General features: G+C 36.7%; 1 protein-coding gene across 1 annotated transcript in view; it reads right to left on the reverse strand.

Annotated features, from left to right (window-relative positions):
- The window catches only part of MDGA2 (MAM domain containing glycosylphosphatidylinositol anchor 2), a 491,572-nt gene that overhangs the window by 165,476 nt on the left and 298,372 nt on the right, over window positions 1-27,724 (reverse strand). Inside the window, exons 7-8 of the mRNA XM_088149614.1 lie at window positions 26,905-27,234; window positions 18,371-18,664 (exon numbers count right to left, since the gene is read on the reverse strand). Of these exons, the coding sequence (XP_088005740.1) occupies window positions 18,371-18,664; window positions 26,905-27,234 (624 nt within the window). The remainder of the gene's footprint in view (window positions 1-18,370; window positions 18,665-26,904; window positions 27,235-27,724) is intronic.

Genomic DNA, 27,724 nt, shown 5'->3' on the forward strand with positions numbered 1-27,724 from the left:
TCATGACTGTGCCATCAAAGCCCTGCCCCTTTCTTATGTGTGGCACACCTACAAAAGGAGTGGGGCTTCAACCACCATCTTGACTTTTTTGACACTCCTGCCCCCCCCCCATGAATGCTCCTAGAAATCTCTGTATGAGACAATAGTGGAATTCCTGGTTGAAGCTGCCTTAAACTTCCATCTAGAAAAATGACCTAGAAAATTTAGTATTAGATGGCATCTATTCCCCTAAATTAGTACCAGCAGAATGGTAATCTCTAGCTATTTGTATTTATCTGAAAAGAAAGCAAATCTGTAATTAAGACAATTCCTCCTACAAAAGAAGAAAAGAAAGATTATATGATTAAAAAGAAAGTCATTAGCCTCTGTTACTATATTCTCGATAAATTTAAGATGACCCTCCATTTTTAAATATTTTGGAGACAAAAATCTAGCTTCCTTTTAGGTAAATTCAAAATCAATCAAAACATGTCACCAAAGCCGCCTTGAATATATCCAGATGTTTTCTTTCACTGAAACAATAAAAAAATATTTTATTTTATCTGGCTTTTTAAAAGCTTTTCTCCTGCTGTCTTCTGATGCTTTTTGCATTAATTTTTGTTGACGTACTGTTGTTCTAGAATGTTTGTAAATGTCTTTGAAAGTTTCATTAAAACTGCATAATAAATAATTAAAATAAGTACATAGCTTTAGCAGCTGTTCTTCTTTCACATTCCCTTTAAAACTGGCAAAGGCTTAGTGTCTGATGATAATCTTGAAATCATTTCATTTTTTTAAATAAATGTATACACATATGCATGCTGGAAACAGAATTAAAAGTTCTCTTCATTAGCCACTGGCTTACCAAATGAGTACACAATTTATTCTCCACATTTACAAGTTATACTTTCTCTTAATACTTGCACATTTCCACAGATCTCTGCACATAAATGTCAGAGTTAATCCATTTGGCTTAATAATCACATCATTAGTTTGCTCATTTTGGATTCTGAGTTTTATTTTTTTCTCTCTTTGTGAAGCTCAGGTATATATGCTAAGGGACACAAATAGACAGTCATTTTACAACTTTGGGTCCAAGTTCTATTTTTTGCCATTTTTTCTTTCTTTGGGCCCCAGAGGGATACCACACTCCACTGATGATACACCAATGTTAGCAGAGTGGGAATGGCCTTTTCTTAAAAAAGTTTTGAGGGTTTGGAGGATTTTTTTTTTTAAAGTAAAATAAGTATATTCAGCTTATCATATGCTTAGTATACCTGTTTGACATATTTTTTTATTCCTTATTTATTAGATTTCCTGATTTATTTATTAGATTTTTAGATGGCTGCAATCTTTGGACTCTCATCAGTTTACAGAAATAAATTTCCACAAGGCAATAAGATAAACTAAACAGCAAAAACATTTTTTTAATAATTAAAATGAAAACAGCACCCAAGTAATAATTAATAATTATTGGTAATCATCTTATCCAGACATAAATGGCATTATTATGGTTGTTGTTGTTGTTGTTAGTATTATTATTATTATTTAATGTAAGCTGCCCAGAGTTGTTTTGGTCAGGTAGCCTTACTTCTGTAAAACCAGCAAGGATAGTGCAAGTTGGCCAAAATGGAACTCTTCCAGAGTGCTTTTTATTAATTATTTTAATTAATTAATTACCAGGGTACCATTGAAATGGATTTGTTTGTTTGTTTATTAGGTTTAAGGCTGCCTGACCAGAACAACTCTGGGCAGTTTATGTTACAAAACAACAACAAAAATAATACCATTTAAATCTGGAGTTTTGTTTTTGCATTTTGCTACCGATTCTCAGCATTTGGCTGCCAAATTGTGGTGGTACCAACTTGGAGAGCTTCAGGGACCAAAAAAAAGAAAGAAAGAAAGAAAGAAAGAAAGAAAGAAAGAAAGAAAGAAAGAAAGAAAGAAAGAAAGAAAGAAAGAAAGAAAGAAAGAAAAGGATCAGAGGGCTGATCTGGTCCCTGGGACATGGAACTGGGGCATCTCTGGTTGAATAGATGGTTTAGGGCCTAGACTGATTGCTGAAGATTGGCCTGCAAAAATTAAAATGAAAATCTCTCCAAGGATCAGTAAAAGTTGTTCTGAGTTCCTCACAGGACAGTTAAGGTTCAAGAGATTAAATATGCATAAGTCCCATGCAACTTGAGCCCCTTCTTTACCTGCTACTAATTTGATGGTTAATGATGATAAAACTGGTTAAAGCAGGGTAGATTGGATAGGGAGGAAATCAAATCATTAGCATTAGAGATACTCATTTTCTAATTCGTCACATTTCTCTTCTTACACAATCCATCACCACAAGGCCTACTAGTGGACTTCAGTTCAGACTGGGTAGTATACACGAATTAATTATTCTGATTAATTAATTAAATCTATTAATTCAGAGTTAAGAGTGCAATATAACTTTTTGTAAAAATATACGCGATGTGCGCTCTACCACAAAAGGCTTCACTGGAATGGCCTTGACAAATCAGACGAGAAAGTAGGGAGAGGTACCAACACAGAAGATACCAAGGATCTATTTTAAGAGGATGAAACATATATTTTGGAAGGGAAATAATCTATATTTAAAATTGGCACATTGCAATCTGCTTCTCTTAACAAAATTTACATACCAGTATCAGAGAAACAGATTTTCACAATTTTTCCCTCTTTGGATGACATTTGCTCTTAGGTATGTGTATGGATGTAACAATTATAATACATATGACATAATGGTATGAATCTATTTTTACTGTTCCTCAAATCCAGCTTACATGGTCTTCATTTATATAACTGCAATTAAGCAATATTTCTTGGGGCAGGGGAGATTTTCTATTTTCTCTGGTATGCTAAAATGAAATATTTTTTTCATTAACAGGTAGATGACTTCCCAAATTAGATTTTTCCAAGAGTTTCATTGCAAAAGAGTGAGGTTACGGCAGTGATGGAAAACAAGTGTCTATCTCAATGTCATCTGGGCAACATAAAGCAGTATCTAGAAACCCACAGGTTTCCCCAATCTTGGACTAGGGCAAGTATGACTTGTAATTGTAACAGCTTGAGGGTATGTCTCAGTTTACACATCACATCAAATGATGGTTTGTTTTAATTCTAGTTGGTCAAACAAATCACAGTGTCCTGGTTCTCATGTAATCTTAATAATGAACTATGGCTTACAAACTACGAGGGCTGGGTTCACACATAGGCTGAGCCAAAACCAAAACGAGATGGGCGGTGACAAATTTGACAAATAAATAAATAAACAAAACAAAAACAAAATTATGGCTTACTGTAATGCATCAAAATACCCAACAGATGCACATACCCAATGGAAGTTTACCCAATCATTAGTTTACAGGAGGATGCAACCAAACCCCTTTGAATCTCAAAGTGACTGCCTCACACTAGCTCAGAAGTACTATTAGCTACTCATGGCATTAGAGAAACTAATTGTAAGCACACCTGGGAAGCACACAAGTATTCTCAAAAGAACCTTTACTCGTGAATTCAGAAGCTGAGCCAGAGCTATGGAAAGAAAGCACATCATGAGGTCTTTTCTTTTTAATGTAGCAAAAGACAACCAAGGAACCACCATCTCCTTCCAAAATGGCAGAAGTGTTCTCTTAACTGTTTGAATAACAGGATTTTGTACATAACTCCATATATTTTTCAACCAGAAGCCTCGAAGCCAACAGAGTCTCTTCATTACCTATTCAAATCCCTACAGTTAGAATTCAAGAATAAAGCAGTTTATCAGGAGAAGGAGATGGGAGAAAGAAGAGAAAGTCAATTCAACATAACAATTTTTTCTCTCTCTCTCTCTCTCTCTCTCTCTCTCTCTCTCTCTGGTCACCAAGGGAGTATTTGTGGTGAAACAAGTTGTTAGATCTGCAATAGGTTCAAAGGTCACTGTAGGGGGATGAAAAAAGGTCCACGTTATTAAAAAAAAAACCCAAGGATGATAATGATCAAAAGGAGAGAATGGGAGGGTTGCACTGAGAAATAAAGGAGGCAAAAGAGCAGTCTTGAATATGTGCAAAGTGTAAGTGAAAGCAGAGCAGAGGCACCCTACTGTAGTTAAGTCGGATCCCCTGCTGTGGAGGAAGAAAGGCAAAAAGAGGGGTGAAAATAAACCTTTCAACAATGGCATTTGGACATCATTCTCAAAAGATAAGGGCAACAATGTTTCCATCTTTACCAGTTACCCGGAACTAGAGTGTTGTAACATTGAGATAAGATACTTAAAAAGATGAAGGGAAGCTCTCATTTGGTGCTTCTAGCTCCACTTCTTGATTTGGCTTGAGCAACTATCACTAATGCCACTATCTTAGGTACTGCAGTCTTATCCTTTAAGACTTTGGACATGAGATTGATGCAGAAGATGATCCATGTATAGGGGATGGGAAGGGAAGCAACATTTGATTATGCTTTAAATACATCCCAATTAAATGACTGTGATACCATGATTTTTCAGTGCAAAATATTGCCAGGTTGTTAATAACTACAAGGCTGCTAAGAGGGCAGGAGCCAGGGAACATCATTTGTGTTGAAAGACCTGCACTAGTTAACCATTATTTACTGGACATAATTTGAGATGTGTTAGTTTCAACCTCCAAAGTCTTAACCGCTTGGAGCCTGACTATCTGAAGGACTATTTAAATATGATCCAGTCAAGATGCTAAAGTGAGAGGAAGAGGCCTTCTTAAAAATATCTCTACTTTCCAAGGTCCAATGCTGGGTACACAGAAAGGGCCATCTCTTGTCTTGCTCTCAAGTGATGAAAGAGACTCTCTCAACTAACACTCCTCTCTTTTGAAGAATAGAATAGAATAGAATAGAATAGAATAGAATAGAATAGAATAGAATAGAATAGAATAGAATAGAATAGAATAGAATAGAAATCTTTATTGTCATTGTACAACGAAATTAATGCGACCCCAGTGCAGCTTTAAAAATATAAAAACCATAAAACACATAACACACATAAAACACATATAACACAACCTTCACATTCCATATTGCACAACCCCGATGCTGCATTAATACTGCACTATACGATAGAATTCAGTATAGTTGCAGCTCTAAGGTAGAAGCTATTCCTCAGCCTATTGGTCCTTGTTTTCATCACCCTGTACCGTCTGCCAGATGGTAATAGTTCAAAAAAAGAATGTCCCGGGTGGGATGGATCCTTAAGAATATTTTGAGCCTTCTTAAGGCAGCGGGAACTATAAAGTTCCTCCAAAGAGGGGAGAGGGCAACCAATGATCCTCTGGGCAGTGGTGGTAACCCTCTGGAGCGCTTTCCTATCTGCCACTGTGCAGTTAGCAAACCATACACAGGTGCAGTAGATCAAAATGCTCTCAAAGGTACAGCGGTAGAAGGTCACCAGCAGTTTTTCATTCAGTTGGTGTTTACTGAGAAGTCTCAGGTAGTATAATCTCTGCTGGGCCCTCTTAACCAAGGCTGCAATATGAGTGCCCCAGGTCAAGTCCTCCTTTATAATAACACCCAGAAACTTAAAACTGGCCACCTGCTCCACTCAGTCTCCATTGATAACCAGGGGCTGGACATCTAATCTATTCCTCCTATAGTCCACTATAAGCTCCTTGGTCTTATTGATATTAAGAGCCAAATTATTGTCTCCGCACCACGAAAGCAGCTGGTCCACCTCATCTCCTTTGGAGATAAGCCCCACCACTGTTGTATCATCTGCGAATTTAATGATAATATTGCTGAAGTGAGTGGGGGTACTCACTTGTACCCCCATATGTATAAAGAGTGTAAAGTAAGGGACTCAACACACAGCCCTGTGGTGAACCAGTGTTGAGAATAAGAGCTGAGGAGATATAATTGACTAATCTAACCCTCTGGGAGCGGCCAGACAGGAAGTCCAAAATCCAAGAACAGATTGAATATGGAAGCTCAAGATCCATAAGTTTAGACACCAGTCTATGTGGAAGGATTGTATTAAATGCAGAACTAAAGTCTACAAAAAGCATCCTCACATACACTCACTTACAGAAAGTGAGTAAATACCTTTTCTTTAGGCAGGCCTTTTCAGTTTGAGTACATTGATAGTTTATTTCAACTGTTTTTAATCAAATTTTCACACTTACATTTTATATTTTAAGATCTGCAGGAAAGGCCCTTCTGAAGATGCCACCACTGTCAGAGGCCCATCCTTCTGGAACACAAGACAAACCATCTTTCTTCTCTTAGGCTATGGGGCACACTCCCTTGGAAATTTTGGGCCCCACTCCTCTAGCATTTAAAAATGCATCTCTCTTGCTAAGCACTGTATTTCATTTTACTTTTAAAATTCTGATTCTGCTTTCTGAATTCTGTTAGCTGCTTTGAGTACTCATCAAAGTAGAAAGACAAGGTAATATCTCAGTAAATAAATAATAATATTAATGGAGACAGGTAAGGTGCAATTTGGGTAATGATAAGCTCATATAGGTAGGCAAACGAGGGGACCTAGCATGTGAGAGAGGAGAACCTGTAAGTACTTTCCAATAAAAGCAATGCTATCACTCAACAGCACTGGCTAGCAAGCCACCCTATATGTGCTGGTTTTAGGACACACTGGCCTTTAAACCAACCCACGAAGTAATCACCATGACCCAGTTAGGAATGTCATGCAAATTCAGGAAATGCAAACAGATTGTGCCATGGTTTTTTCAGAGAAATACTTGTATGTCAATTGTCGGGAGAGTTAGTATGTAAAAAGTTTTTACATATTAGTGAGGCAGTGGTCTAGGCAGTAGATTGGAAGAACAATCCAAGGGGCTTCTGTCCCAATTGCCACCACTTAGTTTGCAGTCTGAAATGACATGTTATTGTGGCTAATGGCATAGCCAATCTTAGAAGTACTTCATTGTGAGGACTCCATCATTTGGATTGGTTCCCAATCTTCTCTGAGTACAATGAAAATAACAGCTTTTGTTCTGCATAGCAATAAATGGTCTTACAAAGATTACCTTCGTTATATACAATATAGTGATGGTATAGCGGTCTATTTGATTCCTTCAAACATATGAAGACTGTTTGGGCTGAGTGGAAGGGGGAAACCAAGAAAGTCAGGATTTGATGCAGCTCTTTCAAAAAGAGAGGAAAGAAGTTTTAAAAAAAACAAAAGGCATGACAGTCAAGTATGGACTTGGTGGAAGCAAGGGTGGTTTGCAAAGACAGAAAGGCATGGGGCAATATCGTGAATGACATTGGTGTAAACTAGTTTATGTTATATTTCTTCTTCTGTTCTCTTATCTCCTGCCTTAAATTTCTTTTGCTTAAGAAATCTTAGTGTTTTCCCATACTTTGCATTATGTTGCTCATCTTGAAAAGGAACAGCATGAGTTGACAGTTAACTTAATAATGGCCATGAGTCATGACTTAATGCCTCTCAATACCAGTTGCTGCAGAAAATTAGTGAGAGAAGGCTGATGCCAGACTTCTGGTGTGATCTATTATAAGAGTTTTATTCTTATTCATCTAGTACAGCATTTATTCACTGAGTCTTTAAGTCAATTTTTGCCCTTTATATTCACCAAAATGCTATTGGGGCCACCAATATATTGCTCATCCCTGTTTTATAGACCCAAGACCCCATAGAAGAATAGGTATAACATGAACGTTAGAGCTGGATCAAAGTAAAGGTTCATCTAAACTGGAGCTGGGGAACAGTCCTCATTTCAATAATGCATTGTGAAAGAGATTATGGAACTACACAAAAGCACCAATGGGTTCATGGGGTGAAAGGCCATGGATTGCCTACCTTGGATGAAGTTCAACATCTCCTTCCAACAATGGCCAGACCTATACAAAGTATGATGACAACATTCCTCCCAGGAGCATCTGGTACTCAAATGTCTGTTGTTTTTAAAGATGGAGCATTCATTTTATTAGGGACTGACAGACTTACATTTCTATATTGAGTAATAATTTTACTTTGTTGCTTTCCCATGCCTCTCTGCTCATCTCTTGCATACTGGTCATCCTACAGTTTTGTTCTCTTTAGCCTACTACAGTCCCACATTAAATAATTACTCTGGTTTGAGTTGTCCCAGCATTAGTTATTACAAATGCAAAATGATGAATTCTTTGCTCCAAGTGAAAAGGTACCTACAAACCTTATCATTTGTAAACTTCTGAGTTTCTCAAATAAGTTTGAAAGCCATACCCTTTGTTGGCACAATTAATTAAATTGTTTTACATCATTCTATAAATACCTCTGGGAGACTGAGTTTTCTTATTGCTGTGCATACAGTGAGGCCTCTCCTAGGTGCTGATGATACTCAATAGTTACTCTGTTCCTGATATTAACTTTAGATAAGAGTTCTTTCTTTGGTGACTTCCTCAGGGAGAATCTTTCTGAGATCCCAATCACTATTAACAAAACAAGGCCATTAACTCATCAAGTCACGGTATACTGAGATCAAGACAAGGTGATCCAGTTCTGAACGCCAGCTGTATTCCATGTATTGCACAGCTACATAATGAGGACAATGTGAGACTATTTAGTCAATTAGTATGGTCAACCAAAAGAGCTACTACAACATGTAAACATAAACATGTAAGAACATACATATTGCAGCCTAACTGGGTAGGAAAAATAACTTCTTAATTAGTCCATCTCACTTATAGTTTTGCAAATTATTACTCAGTAAGGTAAATTCTCTTTCATGTTGAGCTTGACACCAATGTGTCAAAGATACTCTGGAATGTATACATGCACAACAAATGCTCACATTATGTCTGCTACAGTTTTTGTTGTTCTACTCTTCCTTTTTCCTACCATAGACAATATTATATTATATTATATTATATTATATTATATTATATTATATTATATTATATTATATTATATTATATTATATTATATTATATTGTATATGTCTCTATGGTTATTTCTTTCTAATGTCCACTCCAAAAACTTTTGGACCTGTTACAATCAGTCACTACCTCCCTGATAAGTGTTATCAGAATAACTATTCCATAGCTTATTTTGGAAAATACATGGGAGCTACCCAAAAAGGAATTAACATCTCATTTTCCCAGGTATTCACGATGAATTCACGTTGTGCAAGTGCTAAATGAAGAACTGGAATATACCACTACCATTTAAAATTACCACAAAGAAATGACTAAAATACTACAATTAATCATGAAATACAATACAACATGTAAATTCAAGCTTGGCCACAAATGAACATTTCTTTCATTGCCTCCAAAAAACAGTGGGTGAGCTTCATTTCCACAGCATCACGTCTATCTAATGTTCCATTAGCAACCTTTCTATGAGTTACCTCCTGAAAATACCTTAATCCTGTTCTCTTAAGTGTGGGACTCCAGCTTGGGAAGGTCTTGGCAAGTTCCTGCCTCAGCATTTTCTGTTCTTTCTCTTTCTGTGTGTTTTAAATTATCTATCTATCTATCTATCTATCTATCTATCTATCTATCTATCTATCTATCTATCTATCTATCTATCTATCCATCCATCCATCCATCCATCCATCCATCCATCTGCCTACTCACCCATCTTAATATTAATTCAGAGATTGATATGTTACAAACCAAAGTGCACTATTGCCATGTTTGTTTTCCAAAATAATTTAGGCTGCATGAGAGATGAGTGTGGGAACAGAAAATAGTAAATTCAAAGGAGCACTAATATGTTTGAGAACTTAATCACAGTCCTAGGTGCAAGGAAGAGCTGGGATCTAAATTCCCAAATGTATCAGTGCTCCTTTGACAGTTACTTTTCTTTTAGTTACATCAGTTTGCCTTTGGAAAAATAATATATTTTAAGAATAGACATTCCTACTGGAGCAGTGCTTATCAATTTCAAATGCGTCCAAAAGGATTAGAGTCCCCTACTCCAGTGACTGAACATGAAGAAAAACAAGCTCTCATAAGAGATTGCGATGAGGCTGAGAAAATAACAAGAGGAACACTGGACATTAACAGCCAACAGATGGGAAAGGAGTTTGTTAGTACCTTATCTCTTAAATGGCAGCTGAGAAAAGATTTGGAATGTAAAGAGACTTCGCTTTAACCAACTCACTAATAAAAAAGGACTGGAGGCTCCTATAATCGCTTCCAACAGTCTGTACTTTAACCCTAATTCTTGCATTCACGCGCATTACTGAAGCCTGTGTGATACTTCTTTTCTTGATTGCACCTTGCAATTCAGGGCTTGACTGCTCTGCCATAAAGCTATATGTGGTTCAGTGAGCAAGTGATTGATCACAGGCTAACAGATCTGATGAAGCTTTCTGTGGAACAAGTCCACAAATATCCTTATGCTTCACTGGTTCTCCTCAAATTGAATCAAGTTTGTGCTGTGGGGCAAATTGGCATCTGGCTTGTAAACCAAGTAACCTCAGAGAAGAGTTGCAGGTCTAGCTAGAGCTGGGCACAAATGATCTTTCAAACTTTCTCTGGAGAAAGAAGTATTTCTCCACATTGTTCAACAATTTATCAAGGGCAAAACACCCCTTCTTACTGAAAAGGCCATATCAGAGGAGTTGCATCATGAGGTCTTCTGCTAAGATGCAACTAAAACATTTAAGGGCCAAGAAGGTTACTAATGACTGAAGAGTAGATTTTGCTATAAGGACAGGATATCCATTACACACTTCTTGGCTATCTTATCACCGTGTAAGTGCAAGGACGCCCTACTCCAGCCACAAGAATTTATCCAACATTATCTTCACCTTTGGCAAAATTTCAAAAGCAAATGGAAGAATATCTGGTAGAAAAAAGTGCAGGAGAACTTCTTTTCCCAGCACTTTTTCAGCTTAACCCAAACTTACATTGTTCAGATGTGCATGCTGGCAGGAAAATGATGGGAGCTGTTGTACAACACACCTGAATAACTTCTGGTTGGGAAAGGCCGATTGGGAAAACTAAAACAGTTTTAAGAGCAATTCTCTTGGTGAACTGTGGGTGCTCTAAGGAATATTTTTGTGCAGCACCAAGTGAAATGATGGCATATAAACTCTAATCAGGAATCCCAGCAATCACTTACTCTTGTCTTTTTCTATGTCATTTCCTGATAAGGTCCATGATGTAAACATTTGATTATATTGTGCCTGATATTGTGTGTCAGCAAAAGAGGCTCACTTGCAATTGCTCTTGGATGCAGTTTTTTTCTATATTTATTCCCCCCCCCCCCCCCAACCCCTTAGCACTGATGTGAGGAACGAATAGTAGAAAGCAAAATCTGATCCAAACTCTAGATGTATGTGATCTCGTTAATCCCTCCCTTGTGCTTTGCTGTGTTTTTTAGCAGGCTGAGATTAGAGCAATGGACCTCATCCATTGGATAAGCTTCAGTGAAATGAACAGGAGCTGTATAAAATATGCTGTGGCACATCTTCCTGTTTTTGTAAGACTTTGGTAGAAGAATTTCCAGTGGATGGGTCTGCAATATTTAAAGAATACGTATTCCATTGAACTGAGATGGGGTCCTGGATCTTTCCACATCTATTGTGTATATCCAACATCCTTTAGCAAACATTAACAAAACTATTGCAGCACAACCTTCATGTGCAATAGTTATTTCTATGGCATCATTCAACATATTAATATACCAATTTGCACTAGATCTGGAAGCTCTTGGGTTTCAGAAGATTAAAAAAGAAACTTATAAGATTTCAATTACCCATTATAGCTTATAGCACAATGGCTGGGGGTGATGGGATTGCAGCTCATCCTATCTGAAGGACGGCCCTTTTGAGGAGGATGCTATAAGCTGTTCAAGCATTATTGGGTGATAAAATAATTTTTTTTAAAATAGGGTGGCTTTGGTAAAGGGAATGGTGGCTCCTGGGAATCTAGGAAGCTGGTGGATGCTTCCCAGTCATAGAGAAGTCAGTTCAGTGAGAGAGATGGAAATAAGGAAGAACTATGCAAAACAAAGAAATTTTGAATTTGCAAATAAACCGGGGAAATGGTTGGCATAGAAATTGCAAAAAGAAAAAGAAAAGAAAATGATATTAAAGTTACAAGAAGGTAATACTGTAGTAAGAGATAACACAAATATGTGAAAAGTGCTTCATCAGTATTATACTACTTTATACAAATGACAAGAAATTTCTTGGAAAAAGTGGATGAATATTTATAGAACAGAATTTACTGAAAATCACAGGGAATCAGAGACAAATTTTGAATGGACCTATAACAATAAGGGAACTGTGTGAAGCTATCAAAAAGACTAAAACGGGAAAGGCACCTGGTCCAAATGGGTTGCCGGCTTCTTACTCTAAATGTTTTGAAGATGAGCTTTAAAAACCTTTACAACAAATGATGAATATTATTCTACAGAATGGAAAAATTCCTGATAGCTGGAAAGAGACTAATATAGCATTAATACCTAAAAAGGGTCAAAATCTGACTTTAACAAGAAACCATCGACCAATATCTTTACTGAATAATGACTACAAGCTGTTTATCATGATTTTGGCTGAAAGACTGAAGATAATTTTACAGGATTTTATTTACGAAGATCAGTGTGGATTTTTACTTAAAAGATAATTACGAGATAATATTAGAAATGTTTTGGATATTTTGGAATACTTGAAGCATCATAATGAAAAACAAGCTGAATTGATATTCTTAGAGGCAGAGAAGGCCTTTGACAATTTAAATTGGACTTTTTGGTTTAGAGTTCTGGAACATATGAACCTTGGATATAATTTTATTAAATGAGTAAGATTGATTTATGCTTCTCAGAAAGCACAAATAATTGTTAATGAAGAACATACAAAACCTTGTGAGATTCAAAAAGGGACAAGACAAGGATGTCCGCTGTCTCCACTTTTGTTCATCTTAGTTCTTGAGGAACTGAACAGAGACATAAGACAAGATTTAAAAAGATTAAAAAAGAAACTTGTAAATTAAGGGCATTTGCAGATGATTTGGTGTTAGTTTTGGAGGATCCACTAGAGGGAGTAGAAACATTAACAGAAAAATTCAAGGACTTTGGTATGTTAGCAGGTTTTAAGATTAATAATCAGAAAACAAAGATGTTAACAAAAATATGAAATTAGAAGATCAAACAGAACTGATGTAAAAAACTGGTTTTAAGTGAGAAAAAAGTAAAATGCTTGGGTATTACTATGACAAATATGAATTGTATGATATTTCAAAATAATTATGTTAAGACATTGAATGAAATTAAGAAGGACACGTTAAAACGGAAGAAATTAAAATTGTCACTGTTGGGAAGAATCTCTGTGATAAAAATGAATGTTTTGCCAAGAATGATGTTTTTGTTTTAGACAATACCTGTTTTGACAACTGATGTACCCTTTAAACAATGGCAGAAGGATATATCTAAATTTATACGGCAAGGGAAAAAAGCCACAAGTGAAATGTGAAGTGTTACAAGATGCAAAGGAAAGAGGAGGATTGGGTTTACCAAACTTGAAATTGTATTTCACTGCTTGTTGTTTGGTCTGGATGAAAAAATGGATGTGGCTAGGACACAGAAGGCTTTTAGAGCTACAAGGTCACGACCTGAGGTTTGGGTGGCATGATTATTTATAGACATGCAATATTGAAAATATGGAATAGATATAAACCCAGGTTGTGCCCGAAAACACCTTTATGGATCTCAGCTCAAGAAACATATCATAGAAGAGAAACAGCAGACAAAAACAAATGGTTGATGCACCAGGAACTATTGGAAAACCATCAAGGGGAATTTAAAAGTAAATCAAGAGAGCAATTAATAGCAAAAGGATATAATTGTCAATGGTTTTCCCATTTACAGTTATCAGAAAGATTCAAAATGGACAAAAAAGACTTATGGTATGGAGCAAAGTAAGACAGAATTTGAAGTACAGTTGTGCACTGATGATGAACATGTAATTGTTAAAATGTATAAACTTTGGTTGAAATTTGAAACAGAGGAAGAACAGGTTAAAGAATGCGTGATAAACTGGGCTAAGAATTTTGGTTATAATATACAGATGGATCAGTGGGAAAATATGTGGTTAAAAGTATTGAAATTTATATTGTGTTATGGTCTGAAAGAGAATTTTTATAAAATGATGTATCATTGGTATATGATGCCAGAGAAATTACCTAGAATGTATAAAGGCACTTCAAATGTATGTTGGAAATACAAACAAGATGAAGGGACATTTTTATCATGCTTGGAGGACATGTAAAAAAGCTAGAAAATTTTGGATTCAAGTACGTACTTTGATACAGAGAATTTTAAAGATTAATATTTAATTGAAGTCAGGACTGTTCCTTTTAGGACTAATGGATAAACAATTAGAAAAAAGCCATGGAAGATTATTTCAATATATGATTACTGCGGAGAGATTATTATATGCACGGAGATGGAAAGATTCAACATTACGCACTATTGAGGAATGGTTGGTGAAATTGACAGATCTTGCTTTGGTGGATAAACTAACTTCTCTGATTAGAGAAAAGACACTACATTTATTGGTGACTGGAAGCCTCTTATGGACTTTTTGCGTAAAAATGAAAAAGAATGAACTCGTGATTTATGGCTTTGAGGATTAGACAGGATAATTATAGAAAGAGTATTATGATGTAACTTTAGAGAGAGAGATTAAAATATAAGTGTACTTATAACTGCTGTGAAGAATATTGGAAGCCCCTGCTTTATATCTTTGTCCTTTCCTATTTTTCTTTTTTTTCTTTTCTTGCATTTTTTGCTTTCTCTTTTTCTTTTCTTCCTTTCTTTATATTAGTTTGTATTAGTTTTTATTTCTTTTTTAAATGTTTTAAATTATATATGTATATGTATATGTATATATGTATGAATGTGTATATACTGTATATATATATAAAGTCAGTTCAGTGTGATACCTTTTGATATCGTTTTTGGAATGACTCCTACTCACATTTGGTAGAGCCCTTTTGGGGGGGAAAAGGTTCCCATCAGATAACATGATTCTTAGTAGTTCCAATTTTGCTCCCTCTTGGCCTGCCCAAATCATGAAAAGTCTGCCTGTACAAAATGTTGGAATCAGCAAAAAATTTAAATAAATGTCCATTATCTCTCTTTTTCATTCTCAGAGCGCGATTCTATAGATATACTGTACACCCCATAACAAGGAAGACATATGCTATGATTTACATTTAGAATGGTTTTAGTTTATGTCTCTTGTTTTTCAAAATAATAAAATAAAATAACCATGAATCATACACTCCCTCCCCCACACTTTCAGAAACCCATTGTGAAATTCTATTCATAGCTTATGACAGTTATTCCAGATGGAAATTTATATAATTGCTTCCTTAAAAAAGAAAGAAAGAAAGAAAGAAATGGAGTATCTTAATAAGGTGCTCTACACAATCTAGCTTCTGCTGGAAATAAGCCTGGACTGAATTTAAACATGCCTTTACCTGTAAAAATGAACAAAATTAAAATAAAAATGCTCATACCCTTTTTGGGAAAAAGTCAGCCAGATTGTATAACACTAACTCTGATGCTTTGGTAACAAATCCATGTTTTAAAATTATTTCTGAGAAGCAAGAATATAAGTCAATGCTGGATGAAGATCCTAAATGCATTTTCCTTGCAATATTAGCTGGATTTTGTTTTGAGTTGGAATCATTGTGGCATTTTATAAAACATGTCAAAAACAGCCATCAGAACACATAAACAATATTTACATGTACATATATTACATACATTTCACATACATAAATCAAACTGAAGTCCATTCTATGTTGCCTTGGGATAAGCTTTCAGCACGGACAATCAAGATTCATTGTCTTTTTGTATTTTATTTGTATTAGCAATGCCTTACAAGAGTCAGCATCTCCTCTCTTGCAAGCAGCAAAATATCTGCCTCAAGAACCATTTGGATGAAGAAGGGGAAAAGGGGTCTCTTCCCTTTTTTATTGAATAAACCATCTACGCTAAGCAAGCAAAAGATCTGACCACCCTTCAGTTCTATGACAACAGTTCTAAATCATTCTTATATATTCTACTTCAAGGCTTTTGAAGAAAACCAAGCTTAAATAGTCCTTGTCCTTAACTATCAAAGTATTGAGGTCATATACATTAAATCAAAGAGAAACAAAGTAGGGGTTCGCCTCCTTTTTTTAGGGCAGGTTGCAACTATATATAAACAGTCAGTTGCTTGATAAAGTTTAGAAATCTTCTCACTCAAGTTCTTTTTCCCAAAGGACACTAGGTGAAGAATAGAGAACACTGGCTTTCAAGATATCTGTGGCCTAATTGATTCAAATGCATGCTAAAAAGCATAAATTGGCAACAGAATTGGAATCAAAGATTATCTTAACATGTGAGAAGCAGACCATTAGGTAATGTCAAAATTTCTTTGCTTGGGCGTAACGTGTTATATGAACACAACCACTGCATTTCATTAACCTGGGTCTACTTATGTATATGTGCTGAGTTATGTGAACTCAGTACATATACATAGACCAAGTTGGCAATTCTTCCCCAAATTTTGTGTCAGTCACACATGTTGGACTTCAACTCCTACAATCCCTTGTGAGCACAGCCACTGGCTAGGAACTGTGGGAGTTGAAGTACAAAACACACAGAGAGCATCAGATTTCAGAAGAGCCATTAAGATGGTCCCAGTAGCCTAAAAGGGAATAACAAGTTGTTTGCTTTTTTTCACCCTAGTTCCCAGAAATGGTAAAGGCTCCTTGGAGTTCTGGTTTGTGCTCTAAATGTTTACTGCTATCATGAGAGCAAACTATATGTCCATATCTTTCTTCTCTGATAGTTTACCTCTTTTATTTTATCTACATTTCTCCCCAATTCCCACTTTGTTTTTTTTTTTTCCCCTCCTCCAGGCATAGGCTTTCAAAGCAGCCTTCCAGCCAAACAAAAACAAATTTTTCATTGGTTTGCTTGGAAAAGATACTCAAATGCCATGATGCCTCTATACCTACAAAGATCTGAATCATGCAAGCCATGGTATTCCCTGTGACAGTCGATGGAAGTGAAAGTTGGACTTTGAAGAAGCAGGATAGGAAGAGTATTGATGGTTTTGAACTTAGGTGCTGGAAAAGACTCCTGAGAATACCACAGACAGCCAAGAAAACAAACAACTAGATCATCGAACAACTCAACTCAGAATTCTCACTCAAGGTACAAATGATCAGGTTCAAGTTGTCCTACTTCAGACATATTATCCAAAGACCTAGATCTCTGGAGAAGGCTGTGATTCTGAGAAAAGTGGAAAGAAAGAGAAGAAGAGGAGGACCAGCAGCAAGATGGATGGACTCAGTTACAGTGGTGATGAATGCACAGTTGGAAAACCTGAAAGACAGGCTAGGGACAGATCGTCATGGAGAAAATAGTGGTGTGTGTTTGCTAGGCATCAACAGCAATTTGATGGCACATCATCAATCATTGGTTTGCAAAGGGACTGGGTCTTTTTAGTTGTTCTGATGAAATTTCAAGTTAGGGCTAATCAGTTTTGGCCCCTCAGCACATTTTTTTCAGGCCAATTTTTCACGTGAGAGGAAACTGGAAGATCTCCATCTTAGAATCACAGTCCTGACTAAACTGATATATGGAGGGATAATGTGCCTACTTAAGATAACTCTTCAGGCATATGGCAACATGGGTTCCAGTTCATTTGCTAATATTTAAGCTTCTATCATGATCCCCAGTTAGTTTACTGCAACTAAGAACAGACTGATTAAAGCAGTTCTTCTAGAATTTGCCGTTAAAAAAAAAACACACCTGTTTACATTAAAATAGAATTGATATCCAACATTATTTTATTTTTTTAAAAAAAATTCTCTGCGATTCACTGGTGGGATTTACACAGCATGCTTGGCTAGGTTAAAATGAGGTTGTATAATTTGCAGTTCAGCTTCTTTGGGAACCCAGCCAAAATCTTAGCATCTTGTACAAATCAAGCTATCATGTTAAATTGTACTATGATTTATTGTTTGGGCAAAACATGTTAAATAAACATAACAATAGGCTTTGGCATGATGAGTGAACCCTGCCAATGAATGTCAGCTTGATTTAACATCAAACTGATAAAATGATTCTTCTATTCACAGAAAAATAAGGGATATACCTCACATCCTAGTACATCCCAATCTCTTTCCTGTTCAAACTAACCAACACTCCACATCCAGGTTAATCAAAGACAGTTTCTTGTTTATGGGCAACCAAATACTGCAGCATATTCTTGTTTCAGAGAGGACAGTGTTGCAAAAGCTAATTCCATGCAGAGGACAAACAACTCCACAATTCACACAAGAGGGAAGTATGTTTTGAATTTGCTGATTGAAACAATGGTGCTCAAATCCCCAAAACACTGTTTCACAATTTAATGTTACTGCAGGAGGGCTGGAGTAAAAGGGAACAGAGACTTACACTGTACGATCAGTTGTACCAATGCTTCCCTTGGCTTGACGTTAAATCCATTGTATTGGCTGGTTTGACACCTGTAAGTCCCTGTCATCTCCCTTGAGACGTTGACAATCCGCAGGATCCCATCATAGCTCTCCATCTGCATTGTCCCATCTGGCATGGGAATCTCCTTGTCTGCCCTGGACCAGAGGATGATGGGCTTGGGCTTCCCGGTCACCTGGCACTGCAGTTCGATGGTATCTCCTTCTCTGGTGACCAAGGGTGACTTTTCTTGTGGAACAGTCAGGTTGGGTGGAACTTCAAATGGGTGCAAAGGGGAAAGGAAAGGAAACAAAACAAGAAGTAGAAATGAAATGGTTAGTACATGAGAGTTCCGTGACTTTGAATGTCTAATGGGACAATAGAAGGCATAATTTAGGGGTCACTCAACTAGCTAGGATGCTCTGGAAGAGTAATATTACCCCATAGCTAATCTTTTTGTAGGAGGATGAGCAGCAAAAATAAATGAATAAACCAACCAACCAGCCATCTTTCACTGATGCAGAATTATTTGTATTCAGTAAAGAGATTTTCGCATCTGAATGTATTTTGACATAGAGTTATACACAACCCAATGTAAGGAATGAGGAACAGATTGGAACCTTGCCTGTTCTCTGAGTGTCATTATTTTCTTTAAGAGGGATATTTATTTACTTTATTACAGGGAGGCATGTGAACACCCATAACTCATTGTGTGTGTGGTTCATTGACGGAATAAATCGGATGTCTGTCTCTTTCCAATTTGCAGTTTGTGTGAAATACACCATATCCTTGAGTATGTATAACAATCCATGTATCTTTGAGGTTATGTTTTGATTTTACAACACTGGAAATCAATGTAGATATCAGTACTATGGTTACCAATATTTTTCCTGGCAATATTTTATTAGTAAAGAGAAAGACTCCCTCAAGTCAAGGCTGGTCCTAGTGACCATATAACATACACACCTTTGGATTTTGGGGGGCAACAATATAAAAATGTTTCTTATTGCTTTCTTTTGGGTTGTTTTTTCAACTTCTCAATCTAGCCTATAGCCTTAGGATTTCCTTCTCATCCAGCTATTTGCAAGGTCCACCCTTCTTAACTATATTCAAACTCAGCCAAATATCAGCTCGGGGCTGCTACCTGCTCCAGCATTTTGTCCAGAGCCCCCCTCAAACCTTATAATGCCTAAGATTGCCTGTACAGACTGTCAGAGCAGCAATGGCCACAGATGTATGGTAAGAGCACATCTTGAACTTTTTCATCAGTCAGGTAGCACTGTAGATGATATAAATACTGCATATCTTTATCAATGTGCAATGGCTTTCCAACCAACATGCACCTACCAGGTCTCTCTCATACGTACTTCTCTCATGTTTTCCACTATGTTCAAAAACACATATTATCAGCATCACACTGTCTCTCTTTTACTTTTCACTGAGAGCCTGTTCAAGACATTTGGCTGCCTAAAGTAAAAATAGGAAATTATGCCATCTCTTTCCCCAAGTGTAGTAATCCAGTTGCAGCCAAATAATTTTGCCATACCAAATGGACAATGCCAGAAATGCCTGTTCTCCTTTTCTAGCAATGTGTGTATAACATAAAATAAATAGTTATTTCTGTTTTTTCAGGAAGCAGACATTCAAGTGGACAAAGCAACTGTAGAGATAGTCCAAATCCAGAAAAATAGGGTGCTTCCTTTCTAGTGCATCACTACTTTGGGAAAGCTTGTTTTCTCAATTGACTCAATCTACTACACTGAGGAATAAAAATGTTTACAGAGACCTTTACTGACTAAAACAAATGCATACAACTAAAATAACACTATGGAAAGAATGCTGGCATTATTGTTTTTTTCCCCTTGAAATGTGAATACATTAATGCTCTTCATCAAAGAACTTGTCTTGATTTTATGATGAACACATTTGTTTGCAGATCTTGCTGTGGTACAACACTGAAAAACCAAGAATACTTTCAACTATAGTGCTACTCCTGCAGCTCCATAATAGAAATAAACACAAAAGATATATAAACAAAAGCAGCAAGAGCCATATTCAGCTCATCTAAAAACCAGCAACCTATCCAACTCCTACTCTCTGACTAAAATTAAAACATCAGCCATCAATTGTGTGGCAGAACATCACTGCTTGTGGGCATTGTTGAAAGCAACACGCTGGACAAAATGGACTACAAAGAAGGACATTTCTATTCTTACATATACTTATGGTATAATTATTAACCAAGATAACCAAATGGGGCCTCTGTGATAGAAACAATGTATCTTTGAAAGGCTCTTTGGGTGTGTTCCTTGTGAGTTTGTGGTGACCGAAAATAATAGATATGACATGGACTCTTGGCCTGAACTCATCAGAGTTCTTACCTTCTCACCATCCTCATGGAGTGAAAGAGGAGAGGGAATCAAAATGAGTCTCTACTGGTAATGCTTTCTGCATAGCAAGAACAACAACTGGGAAGGATTATTCTCCAAGTCCTCTCTGGTATTTACAGCAAGATCCTTATGCGTGATTTCAGAAGGCGAGAAGATAGATTCAGTCAAGCATGGTTTGTGTGGTTATACTGAGACAGTTCCAGAAAGGTGGTCAAAGAAGAGATAAGGTCAATTCAGTGGGATGGAGGGTGATCAGAGAAGGCCTTGTATATTTCAGTTTTTCTACTCCTTTAATATATATGGTGCAACACAATCTCTCTCTCTCTCTCCCCTTCTCTCTCTCTCCCTCCCTCTCTCTCTCTCTCTCTCTGATGGCTGAGAATAGAATACCTTTAAACAATTGGTCACTGCAGACATGTTCTCCCAACTCAGTTCTGGTGTTAAAACCAAGATGGGAGGACCAAAGATAGGAACAACCAAAGGGATATTTTTATCAGCCTATATTGGCCAAGTACGTATATACAGCTATTCCTAAAATATTTCACATTTGACACTCAATCTACTATATCTGTGTTAACACACACACACATACATGTCTATACATAGACATACCTGCATCACATATAATGGTTAATGGAATCTGTTGTTCTCCAGATACCATGCTTTTTATATAGTAATTTTATTAAACATTACAATTAAAAAGATAAAAACGAATACAAACCAAAAAATAAAAATAGAAAAAATAGAAAATGCAGAAAGAAAAAAAAAAAGAAAAATAGAAAAGAAAAATAGAAAAGAAAGAAAAAATAGGAATATAGTAAAGAAAAAGAAAAGAATTATATAAAGAAATGACACCCCCATTCATCACAACAAGTATAACAACTTTAGTAACTTATCACCTTCTCTTAAAATACAACAAATGATATCTTCTTTCCATTTCTCATCTCTTATCTATAAACAAATCCTTAAAGCCTGATCAGTCCTGATTAGGAAAAGTCCATTAAGGGTTACCAGAGATAACAACATGTCTATTTTAAACTTGATCAAATAAACCAACTTTATATGCCTTTTATTTTTAACAATCTTATCTTTAATCCCTTCAAATATTGTCCTAGAACTTGATTAGTTGTTTTTTTTTGGTCCCTCTCACAAAATTCTTCAAAGCTTTAACAAGTCTCTTTTGTAAATCCAATATAGGAAAGTTATCCAGGTCACTCTTTTAGTTATTTGTATATCCCCTTTAATTATTAAGACATCAGCCAGTTTCATTTGTATATCCAGTTTAGCATCTTTTTCCATGTCATTCTTGTAGACTGTCATTTTTAAATCCACTTTCAGATAAGTCTTGTCTGGTATAACTTGTTCCTCTTTCATAACATCCTTTAAACACAGTCTATCTATAATACTCTTAAAATTAACTTCTGGGTCCATTGTTCACAAATATCCTTCAATACGTCCAATGTTAAAATATTTTGCTACATTCTGTATTAGTATGTTAAAATTAAATGTTCTTCTCCTTTAATTGTAATCTTTAGTTCCTTCTGGCTCCCTCTAATGTCCAACCTTCAAAGTCCCATCCTATCTTTTTTTTTTTTTTTAAGAATTCAAAACAAAAGCATTTTCCCATGGGAAGGATCCTTATAATTAATTCCAAACTCTTATTTCAAATCCATCTGGACCCTTAGTCCATTTGTAAACTTTCCAAAATCAACGTTCTAATCACCCTTTTGCTGTTTATTTAAAAAAAAATTAAGTCCTTAAACTTGTATTTAAAACTTCTTTCATTAAGAATTGAAGGAAACTCACCTGGTGCTATAAAACTTGTTGATCCAAATGTTCCTAATAGCTGAAAAGCAGTTAAGAAGCAATTTCCAAAAGTGATTAGAAAAGGAAGTTTGCAAACCCTGTGTCCATAAAGGTACCAACTGTGGTTTGAGTGAAGATGGTTTTCTCTCATCTCCCAGAGCTCTAAACCCACAGGAAACTGCTGTCTTGCAGTCTCTTCGCAAGGAGCAACTATCTGGGCACTTGTGGGTGACCTCAAGTACTCTCCTTGTCTGGAGAGGAATTACAAAAAGCCAGTCCACTCACTGGCTCTTCATTCCACCGTGGTCATTGACTCCACTTTTAGCAGAGCCACCTTCAGTTCGCCATTTCTTTTCCTGAAGTCGTGTTCTCCAGATATTTTGCAATAAATTTCCTATAGAGTCAGCCATGTTGGCTAGGACAAATGGGAATGAAAGTCCAAAATATCTGGTTGGCATAAAGTTGCTTAACTGTGATGGAATGGCATGGGACTGGAAGGGGGGTAAAGAATGTGATCTCGTCTCCAGAGCAACGCACTGGAGATAAGAGGCGAAAGCTGACGCACCCCTAACATTCCAGGAGATAATGAATTCCTGTTCCTGGGAACTAGCCGGCAGTCTGAGAAGATTCTGTAAACAAGGACTAGCTAATAAACCTTGCTGACTGAACCTGTACGGTCTCCAGGAGTTCCTTGGGCTAGGCCTGACATTAACCCTAGTATAAACACATGAGAAAACCTACTTGACCTGGGATATTTTTGAGGAGATACAAATGGAAATATATGCAAATACATCTTCAAAAACCAGGAAAAAAGATCTAATATAGAATATGAACATTCCAATTCATGGTCTCTTTATATGTGAGAAGTCTAGGATGATAGTGATAACGCTGATGAAATTTTTGGGTGGGCAGGATCTACACTAGTATATTTCTCTCTTATACCTCACATCCTTCCCATCTGTAAGCTTTTTATCTCAGGAGCTATCCCATTGATCTTTGTTTCTGAACAAAGATTTGTAAAATGTTTGACTTTTGAAATTGGGAGTATAGAATTTGCAATAAATAAACAAAGCTTAAGAAAAAGACTTACTGAGATATTACATCAGGGTCATTTTGGAGTTGGGCAGCTTAGATTTGTAACAAGCAAACTGTGGCAAATTTTTCATGAGTAAAATAACAAAAGGCAAATTGTCCAGGGCATTTATTGGGGAGGTCAACAATGCCAAAATGGTGGGCACAATTGGGCAATTGAACTCCTGTTCCTTTTTTAAATATGTGCCATTTGTATTAAAATGGGGTGAGGCTCCAATTGCCTTCTCGTGTAGCCATTTTTAGGTCACTGACTCGCTCCCCACAATTGCATGTAAAGCATAATAAAAAGGCATAAGTATATTTTGCAAAACCCCTGGATTTCATCTCCCTCTGTTTATGTCCAAGAATGAAAGGAAAAGAAAACTAAACTTCTCAATTAAAAAGGGCATTTTCCCAGTCAATAAATGACAATAATAAAAGGGATGAATTTTTTGAAATGAAATTGTCACTCCAAAGAATGCTTGCAGCTTGCAAATGTCTTCACTGAGCCATTAATTATATAGCCTAGAAAATTACTTTCGTCATTACAACAACAGACACAACTGAAGAAAAAAAAACATTAATAAGCACTTCTGAACTAAAAAGAAGTAAGATTACTGCTTTCATATCCTGTCAAAGTTACCCAGAGCACACAGCAGTCCACCAGTAGGGCCAGAGACCCAGTGTCTAATAGGAGAGTGAATTTTAATTAGTAAATTTCTTTTGTACATTAAAAAGTTAGTTGAAAGAAGAGCAGCCCACCCTGACCTACCCTATCAAAACCAAAACACAGAATGTGATAGAATTTGGAGATATATTGGATAAAATATGGAAACACCCTTTCAAACTGCAAGTCATACCTTTGAAAAACAAGGAGATGGAGGCAAGTGATGTTCTGGTTGTAGAGAGAAATGATGTACTTCCAGATCAGCTAGTCAAGGTATTGGGCACCAACCTTGTTTAACCAGGCTGATGTAGGGGCTTTTCCAATCAGATGCAAATCTTGATTCTTCAATCAGCAATGGCGTTTCAGACAAACAAAGAGCCCAGCATTATATGTTTGGGATGGCTGAATTCCCACATGGTCTCAAACAGTGAATAGTCTGAGTCCTGCTACTCAAGGGTCTTTTAAATGAGATACTGAGGAGTGACCTTGGAACCCCTTTTGCACTGAAAAGATATAGGCAGTTTCCATATCAAGGACCCGAATGAGAACAGGAAGCTAGGGGAAGGATATGCATGGTCTGCCATGCTAAATCATGACCAACGAACACTTCCAGCTTCACTGAACCACCAGACAGACAGATGATAGATTTCAAAAATGAAAAATGCAAGATAAGCTGGCATTCCACAAATCCAAATGCTTGCCTCTGGCATCATATTTATTTAGAAGAATGCCTCCAAGTCACATAGACAAGAATAGAAATTGAAAAAAAAAAACAGTGGGAGGCTTTGAGAGGTTGCCAGTCTACCAAGCAAAAGGACAAAGGTAAGGTAAAGTGACACATAAAATCCTACAGAGTTAAGAGAGGTGGCAGGATGTATCCTTAGATTATTTCCTGGTAAATGGATGTTTTGAGGCTGACTATGCCTTCCTATAGCAGTCACTGAGTCTCTTTCTTCTTTGAGAGTTTTTTGAGAGCTCCATAACTTGTTTCCAATAAAGGCCCAACAACAATACTTAAACGGAACACCCAGGAGAAAGGAAGTCACCTTGGAAATGCCATCTATCTCCTATAAAAATTACAAAGCTCAGCAAAAATACAATTTTTCTTCCTCTTCTTCGTTGCCAATGTATAGTATCTTGTTCAGTCTCTAACTTTCTAGGATCTCTGTATGTCCTCACCTAACAGTTAATGTGCTTGTATGTTTAAGCTTAGGAAAAAAATTTCTTTCATCAAGTTTTGGACATGGCTTGAAGTTCTGTCCTTCTGTTGTTATATTTTGGTCATTATTTTAAGGTATGAAATTAGGTTTTAATTATTTGAACTAATTAAACTGCAAGACTGCTTTTAACATAATTTGCATGTGTAACTCATTTCATGATATATTATTTTTGTGTTAGTTACTTTGAATTTATTTAACAAAGAAAAAAAGGAACATATATAAATCCATACCTAAATAAATTGTTACCATGGACTTTGGTAAGTCAGTAATGATTTTACATACACAATGAGATATCCATAGTTGTTTTATGACCAAGATGATCCTACAACAGAGTTGAGAGCATTAGCATCCTACAAGCATTGGCTTTACTCTCCCTCCTTTGACTTTTCTTTACACATGGTGAAGTACCAAATCCAGTGGGTAGCATAATCTATCACTGGCTGAAGAAGCTATGAAAAGCTTTCAGGTACAGCCATCTGATGGATTCTTCTGATACATCCAATCACTCTTCCAAATGAATCTATCTCAAGAAGTAGTAATGCATTGGTTACTTTCTTTTAGAGGAGAAACCCTCCATGGGATAGAATGGGCCTCTCAGCTTCAACCTTGTAAGACAAGCATGTACAACTATTATTCATCCATCATATGCCAGACATTTAATAATCTCTGCTAGACATACACATATAGAGATACAAACATTCTGCCTTTTGGCATATGTTTTGCTAGAATTGAAATGAAATACATCAGCAAGCAACAATATTCCCTGCTCCTATGAGCAAAGCTATTTTCAGATCCACAAACGTTTCTCACATTCATTCCCACATCAATGTGAAGGTATTTTGAAGGGTCATAGCACAGAGAAGCATGTGTGCTTTGCATGCAAAATCTCCATCAGTCAGTTGCTTGCATTTTTAAAGAGACTGGGGAAAATTCCATTGTGAAAAACCAAACAGCTGCACAGTTGGGCAGGGAGTGTAACAGGATCTTCATTCCTTTGGGAATAATCTGCAGGGGGAGGATTGCCAATGACTGATGGTGCATGAACAGTGGGAGGGACAACCCATTCTCTTTTTCTGAACTTTCTTTTTTCGCTTCCTGATAGCCTTTCTTTTTGACACACTCTTATTTCTTGTTCTTTTTCAGCCTCTCACTGAAGAAGGATATGCCATAAACCTGGTCTGCAGAATTAAAGCTTTTGAAATTAGGCTGATGGCTCCAGTGTGCCCATCCCAGGTGCAGACAATATTGAGTTTCAATAGAAAAATTAACCTGCCTTGCTTTCAGAAAGCTTCCTATGTTCCTAAAAGAATTGGTATTGAACTCCTTCAACTGACCTACACAAAGTTGCAGAAACACCCTCACCTGTGCTGCTGGAAATGTTGACATCGATGCTGATATCTGAGATGCCACCACCTTTCAGAGATGCGACACATGTGTAAGTTCCAAAATCAGTGAATTTCAAATCAATGATGTCCAAGTTGGTGGTCCCCGGAGAGACATCAGGATCTGTCTGAGTAATCACCATCCTTTCGGAGCTGCGCAGTGGTCGACCATTTTTAAACCAACTGAACATCAGCTCTTCAGAGGGAACTGCCTCCACTTGACAAGAGATCTTGACCTCTCTCCCTATCTGAATGTTGTCATCTTTATGATATGGGTCAGGTGTGATCCAGAATCGTCCTTTCTTCAAGGCTAAAATGAGATAAGCGCAAGATGAATCAGTTGGAGGCAGCACTGACATATCTGCACACAGATGAGAGGCAATACCATTTTTGAGGGGATAACACTTCTGAATATAATAATCCCTTCTGCAAATGTATCATATTCTGAATTCTATTCTTCTTCCTGCAAAACACATTGCACTTTGGATGGCTGCACTATTACCATTGTTACCTCTATCATCCCTAGGAGACTGTAGAAAAGGAAGTATAAATTCTGGCTTCAAAAGTATGCCCAATCCTGGCTTTAACAACTGGACCCACAGCAGTCTGCCAACTTTCTATTGGTAATGATAGTAGCATTATTGCCATTATTGTTATTATCATTTAAGAAAGTCAAATAGGATATTAAGCTTGGTGGTACTAGGGAATAGTTTGGGGTTTATTGGTGGTTATAGGAAGCATACTGCATATCTCTGGACTATAGCATGCCTGGCCTATTACATTCATTTAATTTTTGAACA

The sequence above is a fragment of the Python bivittatus genome, unplaced genomic scaffold (assembly GCF_059951505.1).
Source record: "Python bivittatus isolate LINGU-HERP-01145 unplaced genomic scaffold, Pbiv_v1 ctg000580_np1212, whole genome shotgun sequence".
NCBI classification, from domain to species: Eukaryota; Metazoa; Chordata; class Lepidosauria; order Squamata; family Pythonidae; genus Python; species Python bivittatus.